The sequence below is a fragment of the Haematobia irritans genome, chromosome 1 (assembly GCF_050003625.1).
Source record: "Haematobia irritans isolate KBUSLIRL chromosome 1, ASM5000362v1, whole genome shotgun sequence".
In the NCBI taxonomy this organism is placed as follows: Eukaryota; Metazoa; Arthropoda; class Insecta; order Diptera; family Muscidae; genus Haematobia; species Haematobia irritans.
In genome coordinates this window covers 197926356-197938220 of record NC_134397.1, presented here as the reverse complement: position 1 = coordinate 197938220, position 11865 = coordinate 197926356, and the positions used below count along the sequence as shown (strand labels likewise).

At 32.6% G+C, this 11865-nt stretch overlaps 3 protein-coding genes across 4 annotated transcripts; all 3 read left to right on the top strand.

Moving 5' to 3' along the window:
• On the top strand, positions 1 to 619 carry LOC142222390 (COX assembly mitochondrial protein 2 homolog). The gene is made up of 2 exons (XM_075292529.1): positions 1 to 188; positions 269 to 619. Exons 1-2 carry the CDS (start codon positions 108 to 110, stop codon positions 422 to 424), a joined length of 237 nt encoding a protein of 78 aa, XP_075148644.1. The 5' UTR covers positions 1 to 107; the 3' UTR covers positions 425 to 619.
• On the top strand, positions 450 to 1105 carry LOC142222389 (protein Abitram). Its single transcript, XM_075292528.1, has one exon. The coding sequence runs from the start codon at positions 450 to 452 to the stop codon at positions 1044 to 1046; it is 597 nt and encodes a 198-aa protein (XP_075148643.1). The 3' UTR covers positions 1047 to 1105.
• A 1896-nt stretch (positions 1106 to 3001) lies between these two features.
• Positions 3002 to 4699, top strand: Bcs1 (mitochondrial chaperone BCS1). Of its 2 annotated transcripts, none has more exons than XM_075292526.1 (2): positions 3002 to 3157; positions 3229 to 4699. In XM_075292526.1, exon 2 carries the CDS (start codon positions 3362 to 3364, stop codon positions 4643 to 4645), a length of 1284 nt encoding a protein of 427 aa, XP_075148641.1. In that variant the 5' UTR covers positions 3002 to 3157; positions 3229 to 3361; the 3' UTR covers positions 4646 to 4699. The 2 variants fall into 2 exon arrangements, with proteins under 2 accessions (XP_075148641.1, XP_075148642.1); XM_075292527.1 differs by having other exon boundaries at positions 3065 to 3147.
• The last annotated feature ends 7166 nt before the right edge of the window (positions 4700 to 11865 follow it).

The window sequence follows — 11865 nt, the reverse complement described above, 5'->3', positions numbered from 1 at the left end:
TATTGATTAACTACTCTGTCTTCACATATTCGTTCAGCATTATTCTAAAGTCCCCCAACTGTCTGTCTGTTGAAAGAAATTTCGACATTTTCCGGCCGGGATAAAAGATGCACACAGATTTATCACCACATCTTCACACTCCCCATTGTAACGAATTGATTGAAGCATTAAAAAGGTGCCACGACGAAGTAAGTAACTGAAAGTTCGACAATCTTTATAGTTTTTATATAACCAGAATATTTATATGACACACATTCTTTTATTTTAGAATAAATTTGCAAAATTTGTAGGAATCTGCAACGATTTTGATAGTGCTGTTGTTAAGTGCCTAAAACAAGAACGTATTGCCCGATCGGCAGCCAATAGAGCTAGAGCACGTGAAAGACAAGCAGAGCTGAAGAGACGTATAAACGAACAACAATAAATCTAAATAAAAACATTGCCGAATCATGCAGATTGATCCATTGGCTGACTATTATTTTCAACATGAACCACAAACAATTTGTGGGCAAGAAGTTAAGTCTATAACTGATGAGTATGACGACAACTACCCTTCTGTAGTGGATCGTTTTTTCACACGTTATTACTATATTAAAATAGGAGCTGATCAATCTCCATATCAAGTTCTCTTTCACTCCAATCGCATTTGTTTGATCTGTCTGGCCCCAGAGCATCCGGCTTTTAGCAAAGGCGTTGCTAGTATTAATTTCGATATTGGACAAACCGATCGGGCGAAAAATACTGTCAAAGGCAAAGGTAAAAAAGGCGGTATGGTATTGCAACATGATTCAACATTAGCCCTTTTGACAACTAAGTCTGGAGAGGTTTACAAAATTCCCAGTTGTGTGAGAAGTAAGCTCGTAGAGGTAAACACGAAATATTCCGAACATCCAGAAAGTCTAATGACAGCTGAAGAGGGAGCTGGTTATGTTGCTATTGTGCTACCTAAACCAGAACATTGTGAAGAGATTAAAGCTAGTCTAATGACACAGGAGCAGTACAATGAACATCTTAAGAAAGCTAGTGCGTCACTGACAAGTGAATAAATTCAAAAATGTGGCTATGAGTTTACTGATTTTATAAAATAAAATTTCAACAAATTTAATTTTTCTATAGATATGTGGAACGGGTCTTTACACTTTAGTACCAAATCAGCCTTTGCCTCCATTTTGTCTTAAAAATATCAGACGTCACATTTCTCCTCCCTGTAACCTTATAAATTCCATAGTATTTTTCATGTGAATCCAGCGTATAGGCCCCTGTTACAGGATTTGAGTATCCTTTCTGTGAGACGACTAGCCAACATTCTACCTGATCTCGTTTTGTAGCGTAATTGTATCGATTTGGAGTCGTGTATATAGGTTTGCACATTCGAAATATTTAAAATGAAATATTCACAGGTTAGCAACTCACAACTACCCCAGAGAGTAGTTTTCGAGTTTGCTAAAAAATATCGTTTTAATTTAACTTTAACTTTTCCATTTAACTTTTAAGATTAGTTCATTAAAAGAAGTAAAAAGGTGCTGGAGCAAATTTTACCAAAAATCTACCAAACAAAAAAAATCTTATTTTGTCTAAATTTTATTTCTATAAAAATTTTGTCAGTATTTTATTTCTATAGAAATTTTAGTCCTAATCTTATTGCTAGTGTAAATTTTCTCAAACTTTTATTTCTATAGTAAATTTGGTCAATATTTTATATAGAAATTGTTTCAAAATTTAATTTCTATGGAAAATTTTGTCAAAATTTTATTTTTATAGAAAATTTTGTCAAAATTTTATTTGTTATTGAAAATTTTATTTTTATACAAAATTTTGTCAAAATTTTATTTTTATAGAAAATTTTGTCAACATTATATTTTTATAGTAAATTTGGTCAATATTTTATTTCTATAGAAATTTTTGTCAAAATTTAATTTCGATAGAAATTTTTGTCAAAATTTTATTTTTATACAAAATTTTGTCAAAATTTTATTTTTATAGAAAATTTTGTCAACATTATATTTTTATAGTAAATTTGGTCAATATTTTATTTCTATAGATATTTTTGTCAAAATTTAATTTCGATAGAAATTTTTGTCAAAATTTTATTTTTATACAAAATTTTGTCAAAATTTTATTTTATAGAAAATTTTGTCAAAATTTTATTTTATAGAAAATTTAGTAAAAATTTAATTTTATAGAAAATTTTGTCTAAATTTTATTTTTATAGAAAATTTTGTCAACATTATATTTTTATAGTAAATTTGGTCAATATTTTATTTCTATAGAAATTTTTGTCAAAATTTAATTTCGATAGAAATTTTTGTCAAAATTTTATTTTTTTAGAAAATTTTGTCAAAATTTTATTTTTATAGAAAATTTTGTCAAAATTTTATTTTTATAGAAAATTTTGTCAAAATTTTATTTTTATAGAAAATTTTGTCAAAATTTTATTTTTATAGAAAATTTTGTCAAGATTTTATTTTTATAGAATATTTTGTCAACATTTTATTTTTATAGAAAATTTTGTCAAAATTTTATTTTTATAGAAAATTTCGTCAAAATTTTATTTTTATAGAAAATTTTACCAAAATTTTATTTTATAGAAAAATTTGTCAACATTTTATATTATATAAAATTTTGTCAAATCTTCATTTCTATAGAGATTTTTGACAAAATTTTATTTTTATATAAAATGTCAAAATTTTATTTCTATAGAATATTTTGTCAACATTTTATTTATATAGAAAATTTTGTACCTCTATGTTGGAGAGGAATATGTTGCAAAATCTACCAAAACATGAAGAATTTTACTAATCTACCAAACATTAAAAAATCTACCATTTTTGGTAGAATTCTACTAACTGTGGCAACCGTGCTCGAAAACAAAACGTAGTACCACTGTAATATTGGTTAACAGTCCATAAAAACATCGCCAGGTTTGGTGTTCGGGGACAACGAGGAAAACTGATTAAAAGGGTGGCTTCAAATTTTTTTTTATAAATTGATCCACTGTGTCCACGTTTTCCCATATCAGCCGCATTACGTGATCTGACTAATCAGACACTAAATGCAAGTTCAGCTATCAGCTGTTTTTTTACTCGGAATTGTCAGATGGTCAACGTTTGTTGGTCCTAATTTGACGACAAATTGAAATATTCATAGGTACTCTTTGGTTAGTTATTATTCCTTAACACTTATTAATTTTATTTGGTAACATATATTTTCCCCCCTTTAATTTTTCAGTCAGCAATTTGGTAAAATCCATCGCCGTAATTGTTACTCCATCTTTACACCTTGAGCGGCATTTACATAAGATGCCATAACACAACCGCAGGACGTAGTTGAATTCACCGAAATTTAAAAACATATATCAAAAATGTTTAGCGAGCTCATTAGTAGTTTATCGACGAATCCCTATTTTGGGGCTGGTTTCGGTTTATTTGGTGTTGGAGCAGGTGCAGCTATTCTCCGCAAAGGTCTTCAAGGTGGTTTGATTTTATTTAGGCGCCACCTTATGATAACATTGGAAGTTCCTTGTCGCGATAAGTCCTATCAGTGGTTACTTCAGTGGATAACAGCTCGTGCGGCCCGTGATACCCAGCATTTGAGTGTGGAAACTTCATTTGTACAGAAGGAGACGGGAAAAATCAAAACAAAATATGACTTCATACCTAGCATTGGAAAACATTTGATGCGCTATGAAGGCGTCTGGATACAAGTTGAACGCACAAGAGAACAACAGACCTTAGATTTACATATGGGTGTTCCATGGGAGTCGGTTACATTAACTGCATTCGGAAGAAACAAACAAATGTATTTCAATATGTTGGAGGAGGCACGATTATTTGCTTTGCAAGCTACTGAAGGCAAAACAATAATGTACACGGCAATGGGTCCTGAATGGAGACCGTTTGGTCATCCACGTCGACGACGCCCATTGACTTCTGTAGTCCTGGACAAAAGTATATCGGAGAGAATTGTATGTGATTGCAAAGAGTTCATCAACAATTCTCAATGGTATGCCGATAGAGGAATACCCTATAGAAGGGGCTATTTGTTACATGGTCCTCCTGGATGTGGAAAATCCAGCTTTATTACGGCATTGGCCGGTGAATTGGAATATGGTATTTGTCTTTTGAATTTGTCTGAAAGAGGATTAACAGACGATCGCCTTAACCACTTGCTAAATGTTGCTCCCGAGCAATCCATAATTCTACTTGAAGACATTGATGCTGCATTTGCATCTCGAGAGGATGTTACCCAACAAAAATCCGCTTATGAAGGACTGAATCGAGTAACGTTTAGTGGTTTATTAAATTGCCTAGATGGAGTTGCATCAACTGAAGCCCGTATAGTTTTTATGACAACGAATTATATCGATCGATTAGATCCTGCTTTAATTCGACCTGGTCGTGTTGATGTCCAGGAATATGTTGGTCATTGTTCAAAGTTCCAGTTAGTTGAAATGTTCAACCGATTTTATCAATATGATAATTTAAGTAAAGAGAATGCCGAGAAATTTGCTGAATCCGTATTAGCCGTCGGTAAGGACGTAAGTCCTGCCCAAATACAAGGATATTTTATGAGGCATAAAATGTCCCATTATACAGAGGTTATTGCAAATGTTGATCAAATCTGGAATAGTGGTATTAGTAGATAGTAGTAAGATCGAAAAGTATAACTACACAAATAAAATGGTAAAATATAAAGTTAATGCTTAATTTTATATACAGTCAAACCACTCAGAAGTGGACACTTACGGGGGGCGAAATTTTGCCCACATTTGGGAGGTGTACACTTATGAAATATTCATTTTAATGTGATAATGTAGCAAACGTCGCACAATCATTGCCCAGGAGGTGTCCAAGTTTGATAGGTTTCGCTGTATAGGGATTTAATCAATACAAAATGTATTATTTTTGAAATTATGTTGGATTTAATAGTTATGGCAATGTATTTTTATTAACTGCGTAAAGGTTATTTACAGACATATTCACATTCTAATAATGGTTTTATACGTACGCTATTAGGACTATTATCGGGTATTGATGGGTATTATGTCGGGTTTTCTTGCGAAAAGCTTGTTTTTACCACGTTTATTTCTTTGAAGCAATTTTGTTTTTTCTTACGATTTTCAATTAAAAATTTAAAAGATCGAACCAAAGTTTTAATAAAAAATCTACTACAAAATGTTGTTGTATTAATTAATATTTTAGTTGGCATTGGTGATTGATATTTCAAAATATTTTTCCTGTATGAACTTCGTCCATACCTCCCTAAGGTCATTGAACATCCTTAGCCACATTATGTACGTGTGCGCTGTTTGCCGTTATAAATATGCTAATTGGGAAACGGAAATAAAAGTAATTATTCATTATTTCCGTAGCTGTTTATTAGATATTGTTCTTTATTAACGAGTGCAGTTTAGAAAATATTCTATTTGACATATCAACGTCAGGCAAAGATTGATGCTAATAGCTGGTTTATTAGCTTGTTGGTTGATATCATAGACAAAAAAAGTCAGTTATAAAACTGATGTATGTTATAGCAAAATTATGTTTGTTGAAAAAATTTGTTTTGTTTAAATTTTTTGTAATTATTTTAAAGATACTCCACTACCCAATGAAATTTTTGTATTCCAAATATGTCACAAAAATTTCATGAACCAACGTGGATATAAATTTCAATGACCTTACAAATAAGATCAGTGCTAATTAAAGCAAAAGAAAATTTTCGTACACTTCTCATAAATAGTAAGAATTAATTGGAATTATTATGTTTTGAGAACTTTTCCTTGGCTTCAATAATTTATTGCGTACGTTAGTTAAATGAACTAAAAAAGTTAAAATTATACACAGATGAGGCAAAATGTGTTACTAAATTCGATTTTCCAAATCAAAATAGTTCAGAATTTTTTAAAATTTGTAAATTTTACATCTTGAACTTCGTATAGCGCTAAAGATATTTATTTGCAATTTTGAACTCCATTTTTCCCCTAGAATTACGAATTTTCTCTATTAAGGCCGGTACTCTGTTTGTTGGTGCGAAAAAAGTTCCACTCAATCATTGTTTCGCGTTGAAAAATGATAGTGCCGACAATATATTTTGAAGGAAAAAAACAGCCATTTTGGAACTTTTGCGCGTTTATTTCATCGAAATGTATTGACAACATCGCAAAATGTCACGAAATGATTACATAAACATAGGCAACTAGTGGCTCGATTTACACACATACACGCATACATAATAATTAAATTGAAAAAGAAGATGCAGAAGTTATTTTACAAATAACTTTGGATTTAAAAAATCTAATTTTACAATGCTTTACAATTTTATTTTTTGGACACAGCAATTAATTCTTCTGATTCCATTCATTGCTACCCCGGTACTATACATGTTGGTTAAAGTTCTAATGCTTGGTTGGTTGGAGTCAATTGCTGTTCTCCTTTTGTTAACATTTTGTTTTGTGTGTATTATCCCGATGCCCAGTACAAATGAAATGATTGTAAAATATAATTCACAAAATAAAGCTTTTATTTGTTAACATTTGTGATTAAATTTCATGTTTTATACATTATTTATGTTCCACAAGAGGCTAGATCTTGGTTGTTAGTTTATTACGGAAATACAATTCCATGTTATACTTTGTTTTCTCAATCGATCAGATTACATTTTTAAATAATAATCCGATCCACTTTTGCATTATAAATTCACCAAAATCAGTTTAATAAATAAATTATTTCTTAATGCACATTGCAAATGGCGCCATGTTATGAAAATACTGACTATCGATTTACGTCAGTTTTTCAACTCGAAAAAAACAAAGTATCACAAATGGAAAAAATTTCGCTAGTTTTTCGCATTTTTTGGTTTGTATGGAGTTTCAACGCGAAAACCGAACAGAGTACCAGCCTTTAAGTGAAAAATTAATTTGATGTAATAAATTTACTTGAATTTGTCAACAAATAGCATTCTTATTTTTGTGATATCGGTATTTGTAATACAGTTTACTTAAAAACTACTCAAAAACTAACCAACATTTTGCTTCCTGGTGGGTTCACATAATCCAAGTAATCTAGAGTTTTCGGTACGCATCTAGCTACCTGCGTGGGAAGGCTTTTATGACAGCGAATAACCGGTCCTAGAAATTCTGGCTTTTCAATTGAGTGTACGTACAATGCTTTTTAGTCGCCACGTTCTAGAAGAAACAAGTACGGAAAGTCTAAAGTCGGGCGGGGCCGACTATATTATACCCTGCACCATTTTGTAGATCTAAATTTTCGATACCATATCACATCCGTCAAATGTGTTGGGTGCTATATATAAAGGTTTGTCCCAAATACATACATTTAAATATCACTCGATCTGGACAGAATTTGATAGACTTCTACAAAATCTATAGACTCAAAATTTAAGTCGGCTAATGCACTAGGGTGGATAACAATGTTAGTAAAAAATATGGGAAACTTATAAATCTGAAGCAATTTTAAGGAAACTTCGCAAAAGTTTATTTATGATTTATCGCTCGATATATACGTATTAGAAGTTTAGGAAAATTAGAGTACTTTTTACAACTTTTCGACTAAGCAGTGGCGAGTTTACAAGGAAAATGTTGGTATTTTGACCAATTTTGTCGAAATCAGAAAAACATATGTATGGGAGCTATATCTAAATCTGAACCGATTTCAACCAAATTTGGCACGCATACCGACAATGCTAATTCTACTCCCTGTGCAAAATTTCAACTAAATCGGAGTAAAAGATTGGCCACTGTGGTCATATGAGTGTAAATCGGGCGAACGATATATATGGGAGCTATATCTAAATTTGAACCGATTTCAATAAAATTTGGCACACTTGACTACACACTAATTGTACTCCTAGGGGTAAAAATCTGACTTTTGGGACCGAATTAGTCCATATCAGGCCAAAGATATATATGGGAGCTATATCGAAATCTGAGCCAATTTCAATAAAATTTTGGCACACTTGACTATAGTACTAATTGTTTTTCTTGTGCAAAATTTTAAGCAAATTAGGGTAAAACTCTGCCTTCTGGGGTCATATAAGTCCATATCGGGCGAAATATATATATATATATATATATATATATATATATATATATATATATATATATATATATATATATATATATATATATATATATATATATATATATATATATATATATATATATATATATATATATATATATATATATATATATATATATATATATACCGATTTCTTCCAAAATCAATAGGAATCTATTCTGAGCCAAAACACATACTTGTGCCAAATTTGAAGTCGATTGGACTAAAACTGCGGCCTAGACTTTGATTACAAAAATGTGTTCACGGACGGACGGACATGGCTATATCGACTCAGGAGCCCACCCTGAGCAGTTTTGCCAAAGACACCATGAGTCTATCTCGTCTCCTTCTGGGTGTTGCAAACATATGCACTAACTTATAATACCCTGTTCCACAGTGTGGCGCAGGGTATAAAGGGTGATACGGTCAAAATTTGGTCAAGGGAAAACGCGTGTAAATCGGTGAAATCGTTTATTTAAAAAATCAAATTAAATTTCTTTTTCAAGTTCAATTAGTATAAAATTCAGGAAAAATATTCAGTTAGGTTTTCGCTTTTCCAAATCCGAATTGCCGGGCCTCACGCTTGACACCTGCCATCAGATTTTGTACAGCCACCTTGTCCACCTTCTTCGCCGCAGAAAGCCTGTTTGCTTTGAACTGCTGCTCGTCCTTAGCAGTTTTTTGGTCTTCTTTAGGTTCCGCTTGACAATAGCCCAGTATTTCTCAATTGGGCGGAGCTCTGGCGTGTTGGGAGGGTTCTTGTCCTTGGGAATCACTTGCACGTTGTTGGCGGCGTACCACTCCATGGCCTTTTTACCGTAATGACAAGATGCCAAATCCGGCCAAAACAGTACGGAACAACCGTGTTTCTTCAGGAAAGGCAGAAGACGTTTATTCAAACACTCTTTCACGTAAATTTCTTGGTTGACAGTCCCGGAAGCTATGAAAATGCTGCTTTTCAAGCCACAGGTACAGATGGCTTGCCAAACCAGATATTTCTTTGCGAACTTTGACAGTTTTATGTGCTTGAAAATATCTGCTACCTTTCCCCTTCCTTTTGCCGTATAAAACTCCTATCCCGGAAGCTGCTTGTAGTCGGCTTTGACGTAGGTTTCGTCGTCCATTACCACGCAGTCAAACTTCGTCAGCATCGTCGTGTACAGCCTTCGGGATCGCGCTTTGGCCGTCGTATTTTGTTTATCATCGCGATTTGGAGTCACTACCTTCTTGTAAGTCGATAGTCCGGCTCGTTTTTTGGCTCGATGCACGGTTGTAGACGATACACCCAGCTTATTTGCGGCATCTCGGAGAGAGAGGTTAGGGTTTCCCTTGAAACTACCGGCAACTCTCGATTTCCCCCCGATCCAGACTTCCTGGCTGTCGACAAACGTTCCCCAAACACTTTAATTACATTTGTAACGGTTGATTTGACAACTTTTAGCGATTTTGCCAGCTTTGCGTGCGAGTAGCTCGGATTTTCGCGATGCGCGAGCAAAATTTTGATACGCTGCTCTTCTTGCTTGGACGGCATTTTGACAACTGAAGAGTGAATTCCAAAATCAAAATAGGAGCGAGCAACATTCTACACACACACACCTTCAAAATGAGGGGTGTTCAGGTTTTTTAAATGCAAAATTGAAAGAAATACGTCAAGTTTATATTGACCAAATTTTGACCGTATCACCCTTTAAAAATCCATTAAACAAATCAAGATTCCTCTGTGTCTGTCTTGCTGTATATATAAGTTATTTTGGGGCCCTATATCTTTGGATAACTGTTGGGCTTGGAAATTTTCAAGTTAATTTACGTCATTAAAATACGATTATTTGATTTTAATCGACATCAAAAATCGAATATTGCCACAAATATATATCTTTTAGATTTCAATTTATGATCTACCCTCGTTACCAATTTGTATAGGTACATAAATATCTGGGATTCAAGATCAATGTTAGATACTATTGGCAAATAGCAATTCCAATAACACTGCTTGTGGCATAATACGATACAAATGCTCTGTTATGAATTGGAAAAATCAAAACGTTTCGACTTCGTCTGGTGATCATTGTATCTCGTGCCAACTCATTGTTCGCTGTAACAATTAGCGATTTATTCGTAATAAACTACACTACATTTCAGATACCACGCACGTATGAAGGTATCGCCCATAAACATTTTAATAATGACAGTTGTTTTTTATCTTTTGGCAGTGTTTGTCTCTGCCTTTTAAAGAGAAAATTGAAAATTTAGTCATGTTTGAAAATAGTGAGAAAACAAAAAAATCAGCTCAACCCCATCCGAATATTTTTTCAGATGAAATTTTATATCTGACTATGAGACAAAATTTATCAGATGTTCTAATTTCATTTTGAAACTTTCTTCTAATCGATTTATTGATTGTAGTATTTGTTTCTTTTTCATGTCAAATTCAATTATAACAAATTTACATAATCGTGATCTTGTTACCATTAAGTATTTAAGCATGGCCCGGTTTTTTTTTTTGGTTATTATTGAAATGAAAGCAAAAATCTATTCAATGAGAAAGTAAATAAAGCTCGTTGTCTACGAGATATAAACAGGAATACTCTCAAAGAATTTCGTTAGTAAAACTCCATTGCTGTTGGTTATAATGAAATGAATTGGAATGTTCTTCTTAAGTCAATACTTTTAGTGTACACCCAAAAATGTTCTTCTAAAGATGGACTTAATTTTCACTTCACAAAAAGTTGCTTTAGGTGCACTGAAAAAAAAAAAATATTTACGTGATATTAAAGATTATGCAACCTCAATTTTAGGATGCGCAATTTACACTATTAAGGACAAATTTCTTTAAAATAATGAAATTTTAATTAAAAGAAAGTTTATAATCTTTGCTTCAAAAAATTTTTTCATTAAATTTAGGACACACATTTTGAAAATTTGCGTCCCTTCGTTAAAGTTGCATGTCTTTAAACTAAGGCAAATTTTCCTTAAAGTAAACCCTGCCAGCGTTTCAAAGTTACATTTCATCCTCATCGCTACCACAGACTCGTAAATGTCACCACAACCATCGCGAACTGTGATGGGGGAAGCATATCAAAAAGTACATGAAAATTTTGCCATCACTACTGTTAGAAGAGCCATTTTATTTTTTGTGAAACGCCAAGCGCAACCAGCTTGTTATATTTTATTTAAATAAAAACGAAAATAAAGTTCTGAAAACATAGATATTACGCTTAAAATTGTGAAAGGTATATGGTGAACAATTTTCGACTTTCCAAATAGAATAAAGTTATCGTTTTTTCAAATATTTTTCCAGGCACGCTGTCTCCATCGAAAATAAACAAACTGGCTGAGAGACGCTGCAATATGTAACTTGCTACTTAAAACTCAACATCATTCTTTTATTAATGCAAAAAATTATGTTAAATGTGATGAGATAAACCGAAAAATGTTATATTTATAAGAAATTATAAATGTTTAATCAAATCAATAAACATCTACACAATCGTGTTTTACTTGACCACAATGATTCTTCTACAATTACCTTAAAATGCACTTTTTCTGATAGTTTGCGGGGGTTCTTATTGGCGTCCTTCGAAATTGATCCAAATAGGCACCTAATAATTGCACTGATGAGAAACTTTTTCGTAGTAACTTGGCGTGGTACAACTTCTCAATAGTGACGGCGCTTTTCCGACGAGTTTTTGATGTCGTATATGATTGTTTTCGACGTAGTGGGGATTCTCAGAAGCGCCCCCAAATTCAAAAAATGTTGGCAGGGAAGAAACACATTTTTGATTTAAAG